Source organism: Ambystoma mexicanum, chromosome 9, assembly GCF_040938575.1.
Source record: "Ambystoma mexicanum isolate Mex_15411 chromosome 9, UKY_AmexF1_1, whole genome shotgun sequence".
Taxonomy (NCBI): Eukaryota; Metazoa; Chordata; class Amphibia; order Caudata; family Ambystomatidae; genus Ambystoma; species Ambystoma mexicanum.
In genome coordinates this window covers 957,174,311-957,199,358 of record NC_090931.1, presented here as the reverse complement: position 1 = coordinate 957,199,358, position 25,048 = coordinate 957,174,311, and the positions used below count along the sequence as shown (strand labels likewise).

At 47.2% G+C, this 25,048-nt stretch overlaps 1 protein-coding gene across 1 annotated transcript in view; it reads right to left on the bottom strand.

Moving 5' to 3' along the window:
• Positions 1–25,048, bottom strand: part of BBS5 (Bardet-Biedl syndrome 5) — a 396,157-nt gene that overhangs the window by 51,334 nt on the left and 319,775 nt on the right. The window contains exon 10 of the mRNA XM_069616160.1: positions 21,816–21,899. Coding sequence (XP_069472261.1) covers positions 21,816–21,899 — 84 coding nt within the window. The remainder of the gene's footprint in view (positions 1–21,815; positions 21,900–25,048) is intronic.

Below are 25,048 nucleotides of genomic sequence, written 5' to 3'. Positions count from 1 at the left end.
CCTTGTAATCAGGCGTTAAGGGTCGGCGCCGTTTACGGCGCCGTAAAACCCTTAACGCCTGACTCGTAATGAGGCCCAATAACTGTGTACAGACTGCACTGTAAAAGTGGTGCGTGTGGGTCTCTTACCACAGGATTGGTTGTAATGCCAACGAGTGTGCAGCAAGTTCTGGTGCTGTAGCACATAAAGTTGTTGGTGCCTCCGCAGAGTGGAGGGAGGCAGCGGCAGCCCTACGGGCTCCGACAGGCTCTGGACAGGGGGCCTTAAGCTCCGGGCCTTCGGTGATCGGGCCGGCTTCTGCCTGCCAGAGCCTGTAATTGGCTTAGGAAGGTGGATCGCTCTGGTTGCCTAGTAACCAAATGGACAAATGGGGATTGGGCATGCGGCGGCCATCTTACAGTCAGCTGTAGAAGGCAACGGCTGGCGCTTCACGTGAGGCACGCTGTTTCTCTCCTGCAGCAGAACACACATCAGGGGGCAAAATGAGCGGCAGGTAAAGCAGAGTAAAGTTGAGGCAGACTGTAGCGCCGACAACAGTTTCACGGCAATGGTGTGCAGCTGAGAGTGGCTCCACGTAGCAAGTTGGGTGCTCCTCACTGGGAGACTCTGCCGCAGCAGAGTAGAGGTGTAGGGGGCTTAATCCAACAACAAAACTTTCTTACTCCTCCAAGTCACCACCAAAGTAGTCCCCGAGCAACCTAGGCTCGTCCTTTTGTGTAACGTGTTTCCCATTCTTTGGTGCCGGGGTGAGTTCATGCCTGCTTAAGGCACTGAAATTATAATGTTTCATTTATTTTGTTGGCACGTGCAGCACGTGTGCTTCCACTCTCCCTCCCCCCTTGTACTCCCTGGTTGCTCGCCTCCCTTCCTCCACCCCCCCACCGCACTCCGATTGGCCATCTTGGCCCTTGCAGACATCAACCCTAGGCAGCCTCTGCTGTGGCAGCCCCCCCCTTGGCAAAGGACCCAAGGCTCCAGTGGAAGCAGCTCCAGATGGTGTCTGCCGGGGAAGGAAGAAGCCTGCAGCCGTCAAATGGCTGCTACCAACCAAGTAGGTGCGGTGCAGTCAGGGGGGGCAGCAATCACTTCTCTCCACTAAACTGACCCACCCCTCAAATTATTCTTATTCACTTACCACACCATCCTTTAGCAGTTCAGTTAATTTATTTGTTTAGCCACCCCTCTCTTTTACCTAGGAAAGTCCCATTTGCATTGCTGCTGTGTTTATAACTAAACCTTTTCCCCTCTTTTTAGGACTGTTGAATCTGGGTGGTTTGTGTATGAAGTTTACTGTTGTACTGTGAACTGTGTCCCATTAGGCTCTCACACACTCTGTAGGACCCCAACCCGCTGGGGGTACCGTTGTACTGTTATTACTGTTATGTGCCTCCTGTCTGCTCCTCCTGTGTGTCCCCTACTGAGTGACGCTCGGCTGTGTCTCTCCTTTCTCTCTTCCGCTCCCTCCTGCTACTTTCCACCTTGCACCGTCTATGGTGCTTTCCATCCCTCCCATCTTCTGTAACTGCTACTCTATCTTCTATCCTATCCCTCTCACTAAGTCTGGAAGGAAGAAGCTCAAGAGGGACATCCTGGTCTCCAGCCTAGGCCTCCCTATCACTTATACCTACATCAGTGCTTCCTCCAGCCAGACTCTCACTTACATCCTCTTTGTCGTTCCATCACCAGACATATGGTCTGGGTTCTCTCTCCTATCTCTTCGCCTCCCATTAATAGTAGCACTCAGTGGGAGGTCCTCTTGGCCTCCTTCCACCCCTCCAAGACCATCATTAATGTCTATCTGAATGGCACCGCCTTGGTCCAGGGCCCTCAGCCCAATCGCCTCCTTTTTGATAGGCATCACCCGTGTCTAATCAACCTCCTTGCTTCTCCTGCCACTAGTACATCTCTAGCTCCTTTGCCACCTGCCTCTGCCGCCTCTCTGGCACCCCCCTCCTCCTCTCTGACTCCTATCCCACCTGCTGCTACCACCTTTGCCCACTCTCGGGCACTTCCGCCGGGAGAACCTCAAGCCTGCCCCACTCTGGAAGACTTACAAATATGTCAAGCTGCTCCAGGTCGCTGCTCTCAACTCTCGCTCTGCTGTCAAACACTCCTCTGACATCTGCCACCTCCTCGAAGAACTTGACCCGGATGTCCTCGCTCTCACCGAGACATGGTTCACGGTCAATTCTGTCACGAGTTTTGACACTCTCCTACATGATGGCTACAAGATTCTCTCCGAGCCCAGAACCAACTGACCGGGAGGTGGAGTAGCACTGATCTTTCCATAGTGAGTCCCTGCTTCTGTCATTCCTATGCAGGCTTGGAATGCCTGGTCTGCAGGCTCTATATCTCTCCAGGCCTCTCTCCGATTGTGGGCACCATCTAAAGGCCTCCTGGCCAGATTGCCCTCTTCCTCGCAGAGGCGGCTGACCTCTCCTCCTCTCTTTGCATCTACCCCTCAACATCCACCTGGATGCTTCTAATCCCTCCTCTGGGCTCTTCCGCAACCTCTGCAACACTCTCTCGCTTTCCATTCTTCCATCTGGTCCGGCACTCTGCCAGACACACCTTGGATGTTTTCATCTCCTCAGACATCCCCCCTCTTAAACCCTCTCACCACTCCTCTCTCTTGGGACTGACTACTTTCTGCTTTCCTCTCACCAGAAATTCTCTGTTCCTCAGACAAAGCCTGCCCCATCACTGCCACCTACCTTCTCGGTCATTCGGCCCATGAGGCGTGTGTCTGTGGATGCCTTTGCCTCTACTTTCTCTGCTGCTCCTACTCATGCGGCTGACTCACACTCTGATACAGCACTCTCTAACCTGCATCCTTTCTATCTCCAACGCCCTGGACATCCTTGCCCCTGATGGAGAAGCCATCTGAAGCCTACCTCCAAGTGCAACTCCTGTTATAACTCCGAACTCACTGCCCTGAAACGCAAGTGCAGAATGGCTGAGAGGAAGTGGAGGGCTTCGGGCGCATCCTCCGAAAAACTGGCCTGCCACCAGCTTCAAAGGCAATACAGACGCACTGTCCTGTCCAAGAAGAGAGTCTACATCCAAGCCTGGGTCTTTGCAGCCTCTAACAGAGCCGAACTCTTAAAAATCTGGAAGGAGCTGGCCAATCCTTCTGCAGCCTCTACTCCTCCTCTTCCCTCCCAGGCCCTCTGTGTGGCTCTGGCTTCTCACTACAACACTAAAAGCCAGGACATCCTGTTCTTGCTCTCCCTCTACCACCCTCGTCCCCCCTCTGGCTGCTTCTCCCTCTCCTACTCCTTTCTCTTCTTTCTCCCTGACAGCACCGGACAATGTTTCTAGACAAGTCCAATCTATGAAAGTGTCATCCAAACAGGTGCTCCCCTGCTCCTCCAGAACCATCAAGGAGCACATTGACACCGTAGCTCCAGCCTTGGCCAAAATCTGCAATCACTCTTTGCCACTGGTTCCTTCCCCTCTCTCCTCAAGCACTCCTTTGTGCACCCCCTCTTTAAAAAGCCTTCTGATACCCCTACCTGTCTGGCAAACTATCGCCCAATCTCTATCTCTCCTTTTCTGGACAAACTCCTGGAAAATCTGGCCATCTCCCAGCTTACTCTACACACTGAATCTGTTGGTTGTCTCCATGACCATCAGTCTTGCTTCAGAGAAGCCAGAGGCATGGAAACTGTTCTCCTAAACACCCATGAAGATATGTTCTCTAATCTTGATTCTAGCCTTCCTTCTGTCCTCATCCTCCTGGACCTTTCTTCTGCTTTTGACCCAGTCAATCAAGCCATCCTGATCAATGGACTCTGCAAGAAGCTGGGTCACGGATCCGGCCCTGGAGTGGTTGACCTCTTTCCTCCTGGACCAACCCTCGCAGGTCCAATTTAGGTCCTTCCTCTCCACCACCTCTCTCTCCACATGTTGTGTTCCCCAGGGATCTATCCTCTCACCCTGGCTCTACAATGTCTACTTGGCCCCTTTGGCCCACCTGATCTCTAGCTTCTCCTCTAACTTTCACTGTTATCCGGAGGACACTCCACTCTCTTTCAGGCTCCACTCAGCCTCCTCTCTCGCTCATTTCCGACTATCTGCATTTCTGGATTGTTGCGCCTCCAACGATCTCTGCCCTAATGCCAGTAAGATGGAGATCATTCTCACTGGGACCCCAGCTCCTGCTTTCCCTCTCTCACTCTGGCTGCCCTCCTTGGGCCCTCTTCCTTTGCTTTCAGGTGAGGCAAAAAACCTTGGTGTCATCTTCGATTCCACTCTCTCCTTCTCTCCTCACATCTCAGACCTTGCCAAGAAGGCCCACTACCAGCTGCACCTCCTCAGAGGTATTCTTCCTTTTCTTACTTTCCCCCGGAAGCTCACTGTCACCAGAGCTCTGGTTCTCTCTATGCTAGACTACTGCAACAGCCTCTTTCTCAATCTTCCCACGCTACTCTCCACCCTCTGCAACTAATCCAGAACAGGACTCCGAGACTTATTCTTGGCCTCAAGCCCACGGACTGCATCTCTCCAGCCCTGAAATCTCTCCACTGGCTCCCGGGGGCTGCAAGGATCAAGTTCAAGACCCTCTGCATCGTCCACAAGGCTTCCTGGGGCTGTGGCTCACACTACATCCAACTCTCTCTTTCAAAATACTTTCCTTTCCGAGACCTTCACTCAGCAACCTCCAACTCGCTCAGACGCTGGTGGTGCCGTGATCCTTGGTGCGCATAGCATGGCCGAGCGGGGACCTGACTGGGGATTTGGAGGGTCATCATCTGCATAGGGGAGACAGCGGTGCCGGCCATTTTGGGAGCCAGGCTGTGAGACTGGAATAGTTGGAAGAACGGGAACCGGGAAGTCTTCTCTTACTCTGTGCCTGTTCCGTATGCTGGAACCGGGTGCAGGCCACATCTGCATTGATGGGATTGATATGTCCTAATTAGGCCTTCATGAACTTTGTTCTAAATTGACAATAATTCCTTTGCATGAAAATGATATACAGTACGAGGTGATTGTGGTAGTTGATTGCTATTTTAGTTGGTCATATCCTTTCCAGCTTATGGGCTGGTAGCATCTTTCCCAGGGAGCCGTGGAAGTGCCATTTGTTTTATTCTCGGGCCGGCCTTTCGAACATGGCCACAAGCTGCACTAAGATATTCGCAGTCCCTGGAACAGCCTGATTGGCTGACGCAAGTGGCCCCCTCAAAGGGGGGTTGGTAAACCCTGCCTGCACTTGTCTGGGACTGGAGGGGCTCCTGCTCCCTGCTTGCCGCTCTCATTGGTGACCACATACTCGTCTGGATGCCTGCATATTCACTGACCCGGTAAGACCCTTCTCTCTCATCCTCATCTGCCTTCACCCACTCCAAGTCACCCTGAGTGTGTTACTGCATCTCATATTTGTCTCCACCATACCATCTGCCTTACCTCGTGCCCCGCATCAATGACACTCTTCCACACTGGCCTGCTCATCTCTACAGACTATGCCGCTCACATTTTACCCCAAATGCTGAATGTCAAATCTGAGTGTTTCGAATCTACTGGCTGTTCTTAAAATGTAGGCCTTTTACCCTTAATGTTGAAAGTTTAATCTGTGTGCTTTGTGTAATGGCTGCTACATTTCATAGCTAGACTTTTCCCCTCTATTGAAAGTCAAATCAGTGTTTTTTGAAACTATTGGGTGTATCTTCATATTTGTCTTCTCCCTCTGTAGAGTCAAATCTGTGTCTACTTGCAATTGTAGCTGTATCTCGTCTCTTTTTTCCCCTCTGTCCTCTTATCTCGTTGCCTGATGTGGTGCTTTCTGCTGCTGCTGTTACCTAGGCCTTTGCCTGCTGAATACTTGATGTATTGCTCATTTGATAAGCCTGTCTGCTGCTAGGCCGCCTGGTGAGTTCCTTGTGCACTCCCTGCATCCATGGTGCTCTCCATCTCCCCTATCTACTTTGATTGCCACTCTATCACCTATCCTACCTCTCTTATTAAGCCCGGAAAGAAAAAGTTTAAGAAAGCACTCCTGGTCTCCAACCCTGGCCTCCCTATCCCTCCCACCTACCTCAATGCTTCTCCAGGCAGGCAGGCTATCACGGACATCCTCTATGCCATCCCCACTCTGGATCCATGGACTCCCCTATATGGTCTATCCTCTCCCCATTCTCTTCTTCCCCCATTAATGGTGGAACCAGATTGGAAGCACTCTTGACATACTTCTCATCCTCTTGGTTTATCGTTAATGTCTATCTGAATAGCCCAGGGCTCTCAGCCTGATCTCATCCTTCTTGACAGGCGTCTTCCGTCTCTCACCAACTTCCTTCCTTCTCCTGCCATTCCTCCTCTGCCACCCTCCTGGCCTCTTTGCCTACACTGACTGTTGAATCTCATCTCTGCACCCCTCCTCAGAAGACTTTCAAAAGGGGGCAACTAGCTTCACTTCGCTTCTCTCAATGCTCGTTCTGCCATTAAACACTCTTCTGACATCTGTCTCCTGGAAGACTTTGACCTTGATGTTCTTGCCCTCACTGAGAGGTGGATCAATGCCAGTTCTGTCACTGCTCTTTACACTCTTCTTCCTGAGGGCTACAAGATTCTACCCAGGCCCAGGCCCAACCTGTCTGGAGACGGAGTGGCACTGATTTTCCCTGAATGGGTCCCTGCACCATCATACCCACTCAAACCTACTCTTCCTTTGGATGCCTGATCTGCAGGCTTGGTGTCTCTCCTACCCTCTCGCTTACTCTCGCCGCCATATACAGGGACCCTGGCCCGGTCTCCCTCTTCTTTGCTGAATGGACCAACCTCACTTCTCTCCTGATCCCTACCTCTAAGCTTCTACTCAGAGATTTTAACATTCATCCTGACTCTTCTGACACAGTCACTTTACTGTTCATGACCTCTGTGACTCTCTTTCCCTCCAAATTCTTCCCTCTGGTCTGACCCACTCAGCTGGACACACCGTGGATGCGCTCACCTCCGCTGGCATCCCTACCTCTAACCCTCTCACTACACAGCTCTCCTGGACTAAACATGCTCTCCTCTTACCTGGAGCTCCTTGGCTCCCTGGCTAAGCCTCTGTCCGCACTGCCAGTCTCCTTCTCCGTCATTCGGCCGATGAAGAGAGTGTCAGTCACTGCCTTTGCCGCCACTTTCATCCCTCCTCCTAACCCTGCCATCGACTCTCCCACCGACTCAGCCCTTGTTAACCTTCACCTTTCCATCTCCAACGCCTTAGACACCCTTGTTCATGATTGTGCAACAATACGTGATACGTCTTTTTGGATTTATTGTACCAATACCAGTAACATGCACTTATTCATTGCTCTTTATAACATCTGGCAACAAGTGGAACTTGGCCTAAAGGGTGGGGTGGAATCATCCGAAGACTGAGGAGCACATGAAAACACACAGAGTTCCTCAATGGAGAGGGAAATTAGCTATTTACGCAGTCTATGTAATGGTTCTTTTCAGTCATAGTTTTAATGTTGATATGCATATATGATTTTATTTACAGGTGTATGTATATTTTTATAGTGAGTATAATGTTTACTATTTTGAAATATGTAAAAATTGTATGTGTAAAGTTTGAATTTATTTTCATTCTGTATCACATTAAAGAATTTGAATTTGACACCCTTGTCCCCGTCATGGGGATCTGTGTGAAGCCTGCCTCCAACCACAACAGTTGGTATGATTCTGACCTAGCCTCCCTGAAACGGAAGTGGCAGGACCCAAACACATCCACTGACAAACTGGCTTGTTGCATACTTCAAATGCAAAACGGTCTCTCTATCCACTCCAAGAAGAGGGCCCACATTCAAGCCTGTATCTCAGGATTCACCGGCAACCTGGCTTAATTGTTCAAGATCTATAAGGAACTCGCCAATTCTTCTGCAGTTTCCACTTTTTCCTCTTCCATCCCAGACTCTCTGTACTGCACTGGCCTCCCATTTCACAACCAAAACCCAGGATTTCCTGTAATCATGCTCCACTACCGCCCCCCACCTTATTCCCCCATCTGCTCTCAGTCATCTCTTCTTGCTCTTAAAGCTCCCGGTGACTGCAAGGACCAAATTCAAGATCCTCTGCATCATCCACAAGGCTGCTGGGGCCTGGGACCCTGCTAAACTCAACTCTCCCTCCCTTAAAGGCATGGTCTAGTAAAAAATGTTATTTAAAAAATAGATAGGCAACATAAAAAAAAAATACTAGCATTCTCTTTTTTAAAACTTCCTATGTAAAATTTTGAGCTATTCAAGCTCAAAATTTGCAAAAGCAAGCACATGGGCGCATCCATTTTGTGAAATGGAGGCCCTCCTGTGCTGGCTTTTGCTTTTGCGGCACTAATGAAGGAAAAGCCAGCCAGCTGTAATAAACAAAAGCTACCGCTGGGTGGCTTTCCCTTCATTAGTGCTGTACGCGGAGGACGGGGACCGGAGACCAGAGCAGGAAAGCTGCAGCTGAATCTCGGTAAGTGCTATTTATTTATTATTTAAAAATAAGCACTAGCTGCGTTTTTTTTTTCTAAGTTTTCCGGGCTGGAGGAGCCCGGAAAACTTAGAAATAAAACCGCAGCTTTAAAAACGTTGTATTTATGTTTGCGGTCGCTTTCGTTATTGTGTTGGAAAACGCTGCGGTTTTTCTTTCCAAGTTTCTCAGGCTCCTCCGCATCGGAAAACTTAGAAAAAAAAACGCAGCTAGTGCTTATTTAAAAAAATAAATAAATAGCACTTACCGAGATTCAGCTGCAGCTTTCCTGCTCTGGTCTCCTGTCCCCGTCCTCCGCGTACAGCACTAATGAAAGGAAAGCCACCCAGCGGTAGCTTGTTTACTACAGCTGGCTGGCTTTTCCTTCATTAGTGCCGCAAAAGCAAAAGCCAGCACAGGAGGGCCTCCATTTCACAAAATGGATGCGCCCATGTGCTTGCTTTTGCAAATTTTGAGCTTGAATAGCTCAAAATTTTACATAGGAAGTTTTAAAAAAGAGAATGCTAGTATTTTTTTTTATGTTGCCTATCTATTTTTTTAAATAACATTTTTTACTAGACCATGCCTTTAATACCTTCCAGCCAGTGCTTTTTGGTTCTCTAGCTCCAACTCGCTGCAGATCAGATGTTTTTCCAAGTAGAGAGTGGGGGTTAGATCTCTCTCTTCGACAGGTGCCTCCCTCTGGAATGGCCTCCCTGTCTCTCTCAGACTTGAGTGGGACCACCTTAAATTCCGGAAGCTTCTCAAGAACCTGCTCTTCTCTACCTCCTTCTCTCTTGCCCACCCGTGCTAACCCCCACCCCCCCACCTGCTGCTGTGACTGGCGGCCTGGTCTCTCATGAGCCATATAGAGTACCAGGCCCCCCTTGACCAGTCCATACCAGCACCCCCCACCCCAAAATCAGCACTGCCCTTCCCAGACTAGCCTGGTGGATTAGGCATCCCACCCATGTCTGGTTAACCCCACACCTTCCTCACGCCTAGCCGGTGGTCCACGCCCAGCATCCCATGGCACTTCCCTCACACCCAGTACTTGCCTAGCTCCTGGGCCCTTCCTTCATCATCCTCCCCCTGCCTCAATGCTCCCTCCCCTGACCTTTCACTTAACCCCTTGTCCTCTCCCCCCTGCACTTCCGGTTACTGCACTTGCATAATGCAAATGTCACAAGGTCTAGTAGGCTTTATTTTTGTTTATCTGCCCTGTTGCTCTCCCCCTTTAGTCTTGTGGCACCTTGAAACACCTTTTCTGCTATATAGTGAGCCTTATAATTGTTCAATAAATACATATAAATAAACGTACTCCCCAGGCCATAAACAGCCAAGCTCTATAGACAGGAAAGTTGGAAGGAAACAGGTGGAGGAAACAGGTGGACTGTTAAATGAGGTTGTGTTTTCAACCATTGCTGCCCTAGGAGAAAAAGCCTTGGATCAGTATTCCTGGAGAATCCTGAGGCCTGTTGCAACCTTTATGGAGAGCTTTTTAGAGGTGTGTGAAGCAGGATCCTCTTAGGCTGGGCGCTTATGGAAGTTAATCTGCAAAATCAAGCCTTTGCATACCCTTCTCGACCTGGTTTGCAGTTACCTTGTCCTGGTAATAGTGCACAGCATTCAAATCGTAGGTCAATGCGGCCGTATGGAGTCTAGTTAGCAGATTATATTTCCAGGTCTACTTTCCGTTCCTGCTCCATTACGACTGCTTCAAGCACTTGAACATTAGACATTAAAGCAAACAACAACTAATGAAACCTCACATACTGTGACCTGACATACCACAACCTAACCAGCTTGTATAAATGAAAACCCGAATCATGTCAAAGTAAAAAAAAAAAAAAAAAAAGGTAGGGTGAATAAATACATACAAAAGCAAGTGAAAAACAGGCAAAACCTGAGCAGATTCCAGTGAACGTACATTGAACTTTGGGAACAAAACACAGATCCCAGCAGACAAACATGACAACATGCTTGTACAGCTTAAAAACATGACATGGTGTAGCATAGTATGACATAACACAGGGTAGCATACCAAACCTAACCGTGCATAGCATTTCTAAGAAGGGCAGAGGATATACAATGTAAGTAGAATAGTGCATACACATACCAAAACATGCCGTAATTTAGCATACCAAACAAATAATAATACAGGCCAGTAAAAAACAGCAAAAGATGAGTTTCCCTAGCAATTGTTTTTAAGATGTTAATGGAATGCTGTTTAGTAGGCCATGGCCCAGGGCTCAAAGGAAAGAGGACTCCCCCCATCACAACCTTCTTTCATTGCAACTTGGTGCAAACTGCTCTTTACTTTCAATGAGAGGTGCCATCTCTCATGGCTTGAGAGGAACATGTTTCTCTTATTTCTCATTTGTTTGTCTTATATACAGCATTACCAACCTGCCTTGTATTTGCTTCCTAGTGCGTGGAAACACTGCAGCGCGATGCAAAGCACCAAAATAAATAAATGAATAAATAAAAACAGTATCTAACAAAAAGGGCCATAGCGTACCATGAGACTGTACCTGAGCCCTAACACCCTGAGAAGGAGTGATGTCCTTAAAGCACACTGTGTGTGAACCAGCTACTTGGTTGGCCTTGAGGAGCCTTTTAAGGAACATAATGGGATGGGAGGCAATAGAATGTAGTGAAATGTAAATATGTTACGCTATCCCAAACGCATGCTTTTATACTGTGCCAAATTACCACCCTAGTAGTATTAGAGTGCTTAGTGTAAAGAAGGCATGGTTATCAGAGGTACGACAGACACAAGAAGTACAAAACAAGGGTGTTTACTGAACAGTATATGGGTGAGAAAAACAATGCCTAATCTAAACCTAAATCTAAGATGGGAGCAAGTTACGACCATCAAAACGCTGTCCTAGTGGTGTTGTGTCAAACAAAATTGCCTATACTGATAAACCTATTGCCAAATCCTTACTCTATATAACAGGGTGTGGGAGCATGATATGCATAACAAAAGAGTGCAGTGCAAACTGAAATGCCCAAAAAGGTTTCTGTAGTTCAGGAATGCTGAACTAATGCACCCCCTTCCCCACGTTACATCAAAGGACAAGGTGGAACAGTGGCATGACTGAGCACCCATTGAGTCTACAGGCATCAGGAAGCGTTTCTTCAGAAAAGGCAGGATCCCTCGAATCAAAGTCTTTGGATTGGCCTCACAAGACTTTTCCTAAGCTCTCACCGTGCAGGATTCCCTTCTTTGCCAGCTTTCTTGTGATACCCCTTCGTTTGGTTCACCTTCGTCTTTACACCACCGTTGAGTCACTTTATCAAAATGCGGGATTCACTTTCACTTGCCATCCCTCCATCAGGTTCACTGTAGCCTTTAAATCACAGCTCAGTTACCATTAGCAGTTCTATGAGCTTATAACATTCAGGAGCTCAATGTCTTTTTCAACAAATATTAGGTTCACTTTCACTGATTCACTCAGGTCCCCCCTCCTCCGGGCTCAGCCCTTCCTCTGCAGCCAGTTCTGGCTTCCCTCGATCGGGTGCGAGCCTTCAAACCTCTAGCATCACACTTGTTACTTTGTAATCTTTAACACTTTCAATTCAAAGTACTTGCCAGTTCAATACAGAGACTTCCGATAAGTGATTGCTTCTCGCCGGGTCACTATGTTATATTGTAGCAAGTGCGTTTACTTTCAACAGTCAGGGTTCTCTTTCTCACAGCTGCCGTCATACTTTCAACTCACAATATTGGATACAGTCAAAGGTTTGTACCAGCCTCCTCTCCCGAGGCCTTCTGGTATCAGCAGTTCTTAGTTAGCATCACAGGAATAATAATTCCTTAGGTTAGTTTTATACTTCATTTCACCTTTTTGTCAAAAGCTTTCATTTGCACGAGGGGGGCTTGTACCCTTGACTTTACCCTTATATGACCACTTTGACTATTTGCCTCTTTTCTCGGTTTCTTTTGCAGCTTCTCTCACACGTACAATCTCAGCATTATTCATTCTTGCTACAATGTGCTTTCGCTCACGGGTTCTCAACAACCCAACAGGCACTTCAAACGTTAATGTCTCCCAAGAGAGTCGTTAGAGACATTAAGGTCTCCCATTTCACTCACCGGCAGCAGCTGATAGTTTACCAAGACCTGTGTAGTCAAGGCTTTTGGCCCAGCGTGGCTAACCTCCTTTCAGGTCCTCAATACGCACATGAAGGAGGTACTGCTGTGACCTTCGCAGTAGCAGGGAGTTGCTTGCTCCTTTAGGATTCTGCAGCAACCGTCACATCGCAGCTGGTAGGACAACAGTCTTTCATTCACCTCCTGGTCTCGTCTGCTCTGTTTCAATGGTTGCGTTGTCTTATCAGGATTTCCTGCCCTTCTGTTCTGCTGGTCTTGCTTGCTTCCGTTGCCCTTCTCGCCTTGCTCTCTGGGTGCTCTCATGCTCTGCCTTTTATCCAAGTGGGGAAAGGTAACAGGATTCAGGTGCGAGTCATTAAGGTTCAGTGCCTGATTCTGCCTGACCCTGATGTTGGGACATGTCAAAAGGACTGGCTGTATGTGTACTAGTCCGTCTTTCCCTGAAGCGCTTTGTCTGTGCAGCAGAGTGTGTGTAGGAAAGGGGTGAGGTAAAGTACCTAGATAGTACACGGAATGAATCGCGTCTCTCCTCCGGGTACCCCACTCCCACTCCCCATGGACCCCTCATCCAGGTGATCCTCCCGCACTGGTTCACCCGGGGGTCTTGTTCCAATAGCGATGGCCGTGCCCCGGCCTCCTGCATGACAGATCCCAAGGGACAGGACGGTGAGACACCATTTGAATTCTCACATTAGACTTGTCCACAGTGGCAAACTGTGCCTCCGCAGACCTTAAGTCTGCTTGAATAAAATGAACGAGCAAAAGATAAGAACATGGAAAAGCAGAAAACAGATGCTGCAAACAGACAGGGGATGGAAGAATGTTTGGCGATAGCATGAGTGTATGTCAGTCCTGTTCGGTGGACCACGGTTCTGCAAATGAGAGGAGGTGGATAGGTCGTTAAGTGTTGTGAGAAGTGGGTTGTGTTCCAAGGCAGATTTGGAGAGTTGTAATTTTTTATAACTTCTTTGAATTTGCATGTATGGTTGTAAACATATAAATGCACGCTACTGATGTTGAGTGAATAGAAGTGATTTCCCTTAAGGGGAAAGTTGGTTTTTCCCCGATGCTGGAGCTTCGGGTTTGCTCTGCGAGAGTTTGAGGCAGGTGATGCATTGCTTTTGCTCTGCATGGTCCAATTTATTTAAAATATTTTTATTAGCATTTGTCATACAAACAGCCATGAATCGTCCATAGTATACGTGTTTTAATATCCATTTCGCAATCATATTATTTAACAACAACAAACAATAACAACTGTAACTGTCTTCTTCCAGTAAACAATGTCAGAGCAGACTCTTTTCGTGTGTGGGATTGTGTATCGGTGGGGCTCATTGCACCTGTCAAAGTGCTTAGTTTTCCAGGGGGTGGAGGGGGTTTCCTGGTCATCATCCAAATCGTCAATCATGTCACATTACAACTTAATGTAGTCAGGGTGGCTTATCATCTAAGGAATGGAACATGTCTCTTATTATGCTTTCCATGCTTCGAGTGAGACACTGGCCTCTGCCGTCTCATCATTGGAACCTGCCTCCCAAGCCTCCGTTTCTGCCGCAGCCCATCTTTCTAGTTCTCTAGCCCACGCAGTGAACTGCGGGCCCCCAGAGGATTTCCACGCCATTGAGATTGCTCGTTTCGCTAGTATGCAAGCCAGGTCCATGAGTTTTGCTGCATGTTTGTACTTGCTTAGCCTGTGGTACGTGCCCAAGAGGCACCCTTTCGGGGACCAGTCAACCCTCTTTAATCCTGCTTTCCTGCAGGCCAGCTCTATTTTGGCCCAGAAGCTTTGCACCTTCCTGCACCCCCAGAACATGTGTATCAAGTTTGCTTCTCCCCTGTCACACGAAGGGCACGTTGATTTAACCCGTTTGTTAAAGCTTGCCACCCTGAGTGGGGTCATATAGGTTCTGTATTGGGCATTCAGCTGGATTGATCTGAACCTAGTATTTCTGGACCCTACTCTGGGGCACATTAGGCCCTCTCCCACTCCTTGTCTGCCATAGTCTCCCCCAGGTCTTTTCCCCATCTGTCTCTCGAGGTAGCGCTTCTGGGGTTGGCCCCATCAGATAATTGACCATAGATCCTTGACATAGGCCTCCAGCCATCCCTCAACCCATACATTTCCGTCAGCAAGGGGCGGGCCGTCGGCTCTTCCGGCCAACTATACAATTTTCCTTTGGCCACATGTTTGATCTTCTGATACCACAAGAATTGACCCTTTGCTAACCTTTCGTTCTCACATATCAACTCAAATTCCCTGAATTTCCCTTCCTCAAACATATCACTCCAGGTGTACAGGCTTAGTCCCTCCCAGTGTCTTGCAGTGGAGAGTTCAAAGCCTGTTTTGCACACATCTACCATAATCGGGATGTTGGGGGAGTAAGGGTGCCTCATGTTATGTGCTGTTTGTGTCCTGTTCCATATTTGCCCGCCCAATGTTACAATAATGGGTCAGCAAGCGGGGACCAGAGTGTTTCTTTCAAGTGTATTGGGGTGACCAGACTTTGTACGAGTCCTGTTTCAGTGGTGGGTTCGTCGGAAAGCCATTTGGCTACGTGGCTGAGTTGCGCCGCCATGTAGTATCTTTCTATATACATTAACTCTCCTATATTCCATATTTTTTAAATTGATTTTCTTCACATACTACTTCACTGTAAAGCACAGTGTGGTGAATCAGAAGAAGGACGTGGATACTCTGAGGACATGTTTCATGTGGTTGTATTAAAGGAAATATTATAAGGCCTAATTTTCCCCATCACTATGGGTGGTCCTTACCTAAGATACTAATTAATATGCTTGTCAGTCATTCGTGAATATCCAAAGGAATAAGTTCGCTGTCCAAACTATCCTAACTGTCTCTACTACTATGATAAATAACTTAGGTCAGGAAAATGGCTAACTTCTCCTGAAGGTACCTTCTGCTACCAGTCTTAGGATTCCTTATTGAAGAACAAGTTACTTTCTTACCTGGTAACGTCCTTTCGATGGGATGTTCCAACAACGTATTCCACATCTTTGACAGGTAATCACCACAGCTATGCTGCTTTGGAAAAATGTCCTGCATCAATGACGTCGATAGGTTGTCCTCGAGGGCCTCCGTCGAGCCGAAGTCACCGGATGTTATAAGTAGGATGTACAACGCCCGTAGCCTCAGTTGTAGTTTTTTCCCAGAAGGTGTGGCACCAATCTTCTGCCAGAATGACTACAGAAAGCCTTGCGGAAACGTAAGCTGCAATCGCATCAAAAAAGTCTGTAGAGGGGCAGATTGGGAGGGTACGATGTGGAATACGTCGTCGGAACATCCCACCGAAAGAATGTTACCAGGTAAGAAAGTAACTTGTTCTTCGAGGGGATTTGTTCCTCTGACGTATTCCAGATCAATGACAGACTCCCAAAGCAGTACCAACATATGGAGGTGGGAAAAGAATTTAGAAATTTAGAATGCCCAATCAAATTGCAGAATAGAGGACCGCCTTACCAAAGGCTAAGTCTTGCCCATGGATAGAGTCCAGGGAGTAATGTTTTACAAAAGTATGGACAGAGGCCCATGTGGCTGCTTCACAAATGTTACAAATGGGAACACCCCTCTGCAGAGCAGTGGAGGCAGCCACACCCCTAGTAGAAGGGGCCCTCAAGCCTACCGGAGGGTCCTTACCCGCCAGACGGTAGCATTCCGAGATTGTCAAGATAATCCATCTGGACAAGGTCTGCTTAGTAACAGCTTGACCCAAACGCCTTCTAGCGTATCCTACAAAAAGCTGATCTCCACTCTGACCTGGGACATGCGTGAGATGTAGAAGCTTAATGCTCTCCTAGGATCCAACCTATGGTGCCTCTCCTCTTCCTTACCAGGATGTGGAGGAGGATAGAACGCCGGAAGAATGACCTTCTGGCTCAAATGAAATTCCGACACAACCTTCGGAAGAAAAGGAGGACGAACCCCAAGGACAACCCTGTCCTTATGGAACACCGTGAAGGGTGGCTTGCAGGATAGTGCCTGCAACTCACTCACTCTGCGAGTGGAAGTAACCACAACTAGAAATCCAGTTTTAAAGGTCAACAGTCTCAAAGGACAAGAATCTAAAGGCTCAAACGGAGCTCCCATTAGGAATTTTAGAACCAGGTTCAAATCCCAACCGGGCACCTGGAAAGGTGCCTGTGGGAACACATTAGTGAGCCCTTTCAAAAACTGAGAAATCAAAGGAATCTTAAAATAAGAACACTCCCTAGATGAGCGCTTAAATATGGACAGCGCCACCAGGTAACCTTTAATGGTACCCACTTGCAGGCCCTTGTGGGCTAATGAAAGCAAAAAAGACAGAACCACAGGAATGGCACATGAAAAAGGATTCACATTCTTAACCCTGCACCAGTCGCAGAACTTTCTCCAACGGCAACAGTACAGGGACTTTGTTGCAGGCCTTCTGGCTGAAAGCAACACCTCCATCACGTCTTCAGGGAGGTCCCAATCCTTATACCTCAACCTTTCAGAAGCCAAGCATGAAGGTTGAGGGACTTGACCTCTGGATGGAGAACCTGACACCCCCTCCCGTGAGAGCAGATCGTCTCGGTAGGGAAGACGTCATGGAGGGCAGATGGACATGTCGAGAAGGTCCAGGTACCACGTTCTCCTGGCCCATACCGGAGCAATGAGGATGATTCGGACCCGAACCTCCATAACCTCTGCAGCACTTGCGGAATGACGGGGACTGGAGGAAACGCGTACAGCAGTGGGAAGGACCACTCCACTCCGAACGCATCCCCTAAGGCTCCACTTGGAGGAAATTCCCGCGAGCAGAATCTTTCGCACTTCCGGTTGACACTGGGGGCGAAGAGATCCACTTGCGGGGTCCCCCAAAGGACGAAGATCTCCAGGAGAATCTCCTGAGCCAGCTCCCACTCGTGAGAGACCGTGCTCTGCCTGCTCAGAGTGTCCGCCGCCACGTTTTCGTCTCCGGCCAGATGAACTGCCGAGATCGAAATCTCCTGCTGGATGGCCCAGAACCAGAGCTGCATCGCCTCTCTGCACAGAGGGAGAGACCGTGCCCCCTTTTTTGTTGAGGTAGTGCATGGCCACTGTATTGTCCGTCAGAATCAGGAGATTCTTTCTCCGCACAGCCAGCAGAAAAGCCTTCAGGGCTAGCCTGACGGCCCTCAGCTCCAACAGATTGATATGGAGTCTGGACGCCGACGGAGACCAACGACCGCCGACTGTCAACTCGTTGGCATGAGCTCCCCATCCGGTGAGGGATGCGTCCGTCACGATCGTCACCTCTGGCCAGGGAAGCCAAAATGGAGCCCCCTTCATCAGATTGCCTTAGACGGCCCACCACAGAAGATCCTGGGCGACCGAGGGCTGCACCTGAACTGGATCCGACATCCTGCCGGAGGCTTGCGACCACTGCATCTTGAGAGCCCACTGCAAACATCTCATCCGCAGCCTGGCCTCTGGCACCAGAAGAATGCAGGATGCCATGAGGCAGAGCAACCTCAAGAACTCGAACACCAGGAGACTCTGGGCACATTGAAACTTCTCCACCATCTGCAGAATGTGATGAGCCCTCACCTGGGGAGGCGAACACTGCCCCAGAGATGTGTCGAGCACAGCTCCGATGTACTGGAGCCGCTAGGTAGGTGTCAAGTGGGACTTCTTTAAGTTGAGGGAGAAGCCCAGCTTGTGACGGGAGTGGCAGGTGACTGACAGATGATCCAGGACTTGCTCTGGAGAGCGCGCCCTGATCAACCAATCGTCCCAGTAGGGGTAGACGTGAATCCCCCGTTTCCTGAGATATGCTGCCACCACCACCATGAGCTTGGTGAAGTCCCTCGGGGCGGAGGTCAATCCGAACGGCAGGACTCGAAACTGAAAATGCGAGTTGCCAACTGCGAACCTCAGGTACTTCTTGTGCTTGGGATGAATCGGCACATGAAAGTAAGCGTCCTCATGGTCGAGACACCAACCAGTCCTGAAGTTGAAGGGCCTGGAGGACTTAAGCAAGAGTTACCATCTTGAACTTGTCCTTCCTGAGGAGCTTGTTCAAACTGCGCACGTCCATGATGGGTCTCAATCCCCAGTCTTTTTTCAGGATCAAAAAATATGGGGAATACCATCCTTTGTTCCTCTCCGCTACAGGCACCAGTTCTATGGCGCCTTTCTCCAGCAGGGATTTGATTTCCTGCGCAAGGAGCGGATCCGGACTCTTCAAAGAGAGATTCCCTGGTGGATTGTCGTGAGGCCTCTGCCGGAACGGAAGACCGTAGCCGTGGGCTATGATCTCCAGAACCCACACATCTGAAGTAATGGCACGCCATTCTACAAGATGCTGCGCCAGCCTTCCCCCAACCGGCCAACCATGGGACATGGCCTCATGACTGAGCTGAAGCGGCTGCGGCAGTGCCTGAGGACAAAGAGGCAACTGCCCGAGCGGCCTTGGCACCTTGAGTACCTTGTTTTCCACCTCTGGTACTCCTACGGTGGCCCCTTTGACTTGCAGCTCCCCTCGATCTACCAAAGGAAGAGTAGGATCGATACCACAGAAACAAAAAGGCGTCTCCCAGAGAATCTTGGCCTTCCATGAAGTATTTTTGAAGGACGTAGAGAGGTTTACCAATGGAGTGCTCCATCTTTGAAAAGTCGGATCCAATGCTTTAGGATTGAGTTCCCAATTATATGCAGTATGCGTCACTCGACTCAAGGCCTCTGCTCTGATATTCTCCTCTCCCGGAAAGCGCAAGGCTACAGACGAGATGGCATGCTTGAGGTACCAGTTCCAGATTTCCATTGCTAGATAGCAAACCGACAATGATCTCATTCCCCTCTGCTTGTTCAGGTAGAACATTGCAGTAGTACTGTCTGTGTAAATCTGTACCTGTTTTCCAGCGGAAACATGGAAACAATGTTAACTTCTTTGATTCGATATTCCTCTACATGACCCAATCCAAAGTTTGGCCATTTATGTGGGAGGGGCAATGCGTGGCTTGATCTAATTCTAAAGATTCCAGCATAAACCGTAATTGGGAAGCTCTAGTATCCGTGCGGTCTCTAAACCCTAAATGACAGTTGCCCAGGATTATTAATTTCCCCTTGGAATGGACCAAACAAAAGAATCAATTCTAGTAGATAGGAGGTTAAATCAGACCTTGAAGCGGGTGGACGATAAATGATCAAGCAGTGAGCTGAATAGATTATGATAAGTGTACTCTGCTACACACTATTCCGCAGCATTGAATGTTCTTGCATGATACTGCCTGTACCATCAGTGTTGAGTTTTAAACAATGGCCACACCTCCTCCTGTGGCTCCATTTCTGTTCACATTCAAGACGGAATATCTGACGCAATTGCTGCACCCAAATAACATTAGCGCTTGGTTTCTGTAAGTGCCAGTATGTCTAATGTATGCAAAGTAATGAGGTCAGCAATCTCCATTGCATGGTAGAGAAGGGATCGAGCATTCAATAATGCTCTATTTATGCATATCAAACAAACCAATCACATTAACTAGTCTGCATTTACACACTTGACTAAGCTACCAAAGTTATAGGTGAAAGGTATCGACTGTCAGGTCAGTTCTCCGGTTTGTGGAGAATTGATGGAACCGGCAATGTCAATGGGTGTCAAAAACTGGTCACTCTGTTCTCTGCGTTGGGTGCTGTTCTCTCAGGAGGACTTATAGAGGTTGTCATGGAATCTCGTCTACTTTCATCTGTCCTGGAGTCTTTGTCTAGATATCAAGGCCCAGTGAGCAACAGAAGGGATTAAAAACAGCACCACATGCATTTACTATCTTGCTGGAGCTCTGCAGGCAGTAGTTGGAGAGGAAAAGGTTTGAGGGTAAACTGAGATCCAAGTTCAGCTATGTGGCTTGGTTATAACCACAGATAATACTGCTTCACAAAGGCGTTCCCTGCGTTTTCACGATAAGATAAAAGCAATAAAGGGCGACAAGTAACATTTGGTTAGACAAAAGGGATGTTATATTCTCTTGGCTTTTGCTGCCTGTAATCAAGCATCTGTGTAACCTCTAAGGTTTGAGTATGCAGGGAAAGAGGGGTCTTTGGAAAAGTCCTTTGGTCCTTAAAAGGCTACCTCGTCATGCTTTCACAACTTATCTGCAGCTCCAAATCACATTTGTTCAGAGACGCTGTCCCCTTTAATACCCATATCGGAGTTTTGGCACTAGCTGAAAAAAACAGTATATTTATAGAGAATTTGATACATTCACTCCCCTCCTAGCTCAATCTCATTCATGAATTTACAGTAAAACGAGGGGCATATTGTGGACATATGACAATGCAAACAGAGCATGACATCTTCAGCACTCTGCCAATAGGTTAAGTGATATAATTCGAATTTGTAACCACTGCTATCCTTCATGCCATTTCCCAGCTGAAGGGGGAACTCGTCTGCAGATCAATCTTTTTGCTTTTGCAGAAAAATCACTGATTTGGCTGGTAGGCCGGTAATGCATGCACAGAGCATTCGTTGACTGCATCCTGTGGATTGAGGTACAGTGGCTGCAGGAGATACTGTGGTTTGGAACACCCACCCATGTAGCCCCAACTAGTACCTGAAGGGATTCTTGCACACTTGATTCTCCTGAGCCATGGGGGTCTGGGCACAGCATGGATAGGTCAGAATAAAAGCATATATTCTTGCTAAAGCCAACAGGAACCAGTTCTCAATTTTTCTTAGATTTAATCATAAGGGGATTCTTCAGCACATGTGGCTACCCAAGTCTCCGAAGCATTGCACACTGCAACAAGCTTTATCCTCTGGGAAAATGGCACAGAAAATTTCAGACTGATATACATATGCTTTAAAGCTGAAGCCTATGTAGCTCTCTCGTCTTCTAAATGCATGCCAAAGTTAAAGCTCTGTGTAGGACCCTCATTTCAGCTAATCAGGGTTATCAGAAAAAGCATGTTTTAGTTACCTCGGAGCCTGCACAAATTAGGGATTTGCTATAAAAGTAAAAAGCTGCTTCACCAGCATAGAAACGTTTCAGACGTCCAAGAAAAGCACATCAATTTTGCTATGTGCAATGAACAGACTAATCTCATAGCTGCATGACTTACTTATAAAACCACTTGCTCTCTTTGTTCAATTCATTGTATTTAATTATTTAATTATACATAGGCAGAGGATTTGCTTAGTATGATTTTGAAGGGTGAGATGCCATTACTAAATGCAATGCTGCCCTAAACGACCATTAAACAATGTTGAAAAAGTAAGCCATCACCTCTAAAAAAGCTTACCACAAAAGCATCTGTCTGTTCATCTGGTTCTATTTCCACATCATCTTGAACTTGTTCAATTGTCAATTCTTCAAGAGGCTGAGGCTGCAAATCCAAATGTCAAGAGATGGCATGAGATAAAAGCAAAAGTTACAGACGCATTAAAATAGAGACTGGAGTAAATATAGCACACAAAACATTTTTAGTAGTGCCATTTACAGGATATTGGAACCTAAATGCTGTGTTTACAGAAACAAAAAACATGACATTTGCTTTATTTTGTTATTATGCACAGCCTAATGCACGCTTTGTTCACTAAGGTGAAGGGAAGTCTTACGTATATCAAAGACACATTGTGCATCTAACTTGCCTTCCTTTCAACTACCAGCAAAGCTATCAAATACAAATATTTCCATTGGATCCCATGCAAATGACAACCAATTTCTTTCAGAATCTACCCCAATCACGTTTCTATGTGGTTCTATGTTTTGACAAAGTAAATTTCAACATGGAAAAATTACTTCGAATTCTTTTTAATGGGGTATGTAATACCCTCTCCAATTAAGTAATTTTGTCATAGTAAGTTATCATGTTGTAATTTACTTTGACAAAACAACATGAGGCCCCAATAACAGCCTTTCCCACATACACAACTGATTGGGATATAACCTCTTTGTTTGAGGCAACCTTTTTGAAGGAAAAACGGGAGGAAGGGAAATCTTCAGAGTCAACCACGGAAGAGGGATAACGCCCACCTCATGTCTAAATATAATCAAGACTTCCTCCATTGATTCCGAAACTATCAATTTAGCCTTGCTGCATACTCAAAAGGTATGAAATAAAAGGTTTTGAAAGTCGACTCTTAAACAATATACCACTATTTTATCTTTCGTAAAAATCTTTAGATGCCCAGCTCCTCACACCAAATGGGTGCTAAAAACGTACACATCAATTTTCTCCTGCCGAATAGCCCCCTGGTCCAGAGCATACCATGCCTTTTCTGGCTCACACATTTATTTCAGCTGGAGGCCAAGCACTTGATTCATGGAATTATTTGCGCGTAAAACGCAGATTTGCACGCCATTCTGCCAGAAAATCCCCATACCTCAAACAGGGATTTCCGGGCATAACGGCACGCAAATCTGCGTTTTACGCGCAGATAATTCCATGAATCAGGCTACAAATGTACTGCGAAATCCAGTACATGCCCAAAAATAGTCTTGCTATTCTATTCTAGAAACCTAACATATGAACATGGCAGCTGTCATCGCAATGACTCCCTATGGATTCAACCTGTTTTTTGAAGTTTTAAAAAGCTGGCAGAAAACATTACGGATTCAAGCCTCTGTCATTCAAGACACTGTCAATTTCCCTATTACAGAGCAGGGAAATGTGTGCAGCATATTTTCTACTCCAATAGAGTAAACATGACCTAAGTGGCAGAGATTGGAAAAAACAAAGGAAGAGCTTATCTCTGTGTTTTTACCAGTCCTAGCCATTTTGAACAGCTAGGAAAAGGAAGCTGGAAGACACCTTGCAGACTACAAAACCATACAGTAAACACAGAATATCTCTAAGAGGGTGTTGTGGCAAGTTCGCAAAACTCTCCATCCTAGAATGTGAAGGCGGTGAGCTACAAGCGATGGGGTTGGTTCGGCTGTGTCTCCCAGAGGGTGCATGGAGCGGGATTCCGCAGTCCCGCTGCCCCCTCCACGAGGCTGTATTACCCCTCCTGGGACATCTCTGATCCCATCTTTGGGAAAATAACTTTTAGAGCATGTACGAACAGTTCCTGAGATAAAGCAGAAAACTGCAAAGAAGCCTTCTGCATCTGTTCGAGGTCCCACCAAATGTCACAGTAATATTCCCTGATGTTACCAGAAGGGGAGAGATGGACAATGAAAACTCTTAAGGGCTTATACGGCAAAACGGAGAACAAAAGGCTCAGGACTAGAATGGAACTTGCCCTTACGGATTCCAAGCTTGCACTAAAAATGTATAAGGATACAATTGTATTGGCCAAATCTTTATATCTCCAAAAACAGATTAGCCTTGGAGATAATAAAATCAAAAGCTTGGTTTATGGCCATAAAAAACTTCTCCAATCTGACCTGTATTGTAACGCTAGCATACCTATATCCCAAAAGATGGTTAATGATTTTAACTTATTTTTCTCAAAGAAAATAGATCTGATTAGACCTAATATAGATGCCCAAGCCCTGTCCTTACTCACAGAGTCTATGACTGGCCCTATGGTTGACAACCCAAGGACTAAACCAAAGTTTACCTTCTCACCGGTTACTGTAGAAAGCATTGAGAAACTGATTGAAAACCTTAAACCCACCAATTATAGCTTTGACCCTATCCCGTCCTATCTGGCTTAACAACACGCTTGTGCTCTTAGTACATCTATCCAGACCTTGGTGAATATTCCATTCATCCAAGGTAGTGTACCAGGAGAACTGAAAAGAATCATATCTCACCCCATTGGTAAAGAAACCTACCTTGGACTATACAATTTTAGCTAACTACCCATCCCATTGCAGGTCTAATATGGCCAGCTAAACTTATGGAGAAAGTTGCGACTACACAGCTGCAAGACTTTCTGGAAAAATTAATTTCTCAATTCCTTTCAGTCAGGATTTAGGCCAGGTCATGGCACTGAGACAGCCCTTGTGGCTTTCTGGGATGATTTGTCGAGGGCTGCTGATCAGGGTGACATCATGCTTGACCTGTCAGCAGCCTTCCACACAGTGGATTTTGAAACACTCATATCTAGAATATGTTCAGTGGCTCATATATCTGAAGAGGTCATTGAATGGTTCACTTTGTTCCTGTCTGACCGTACTCAACAGGTTAGGGCAGATCTCTACCTCTCTGAGGCATTACCAATGACATGTGGAGTACCACAGGGCTCCTCCCCGTCGCCCCTGCTATTCAATGTGTACACCCGCATGCTGCTTAACACCTTTGCTCAATTCAATTTGCAGTACCATTCATATGCGAACGATACTCAAATTTATGTTCGGTTAAATCAACCACTGGAAGCAGTGAAGCGAGTTTTAAAGTTTTCAGAAAAAATCCAAGCCTGGATGTTGCAAAATAATCATTGTGTTCGGCCTGAAAAAGAAAAAGAAACTGGCCAATCTGTTACCCCTGATTCCCTGTCCAACCAAATGATAACATCTTTATTATAAACTGAAACTTCTCAAACCACTTCTCCCGCTTATTTCCGAGAATGATCAGACTCTGCT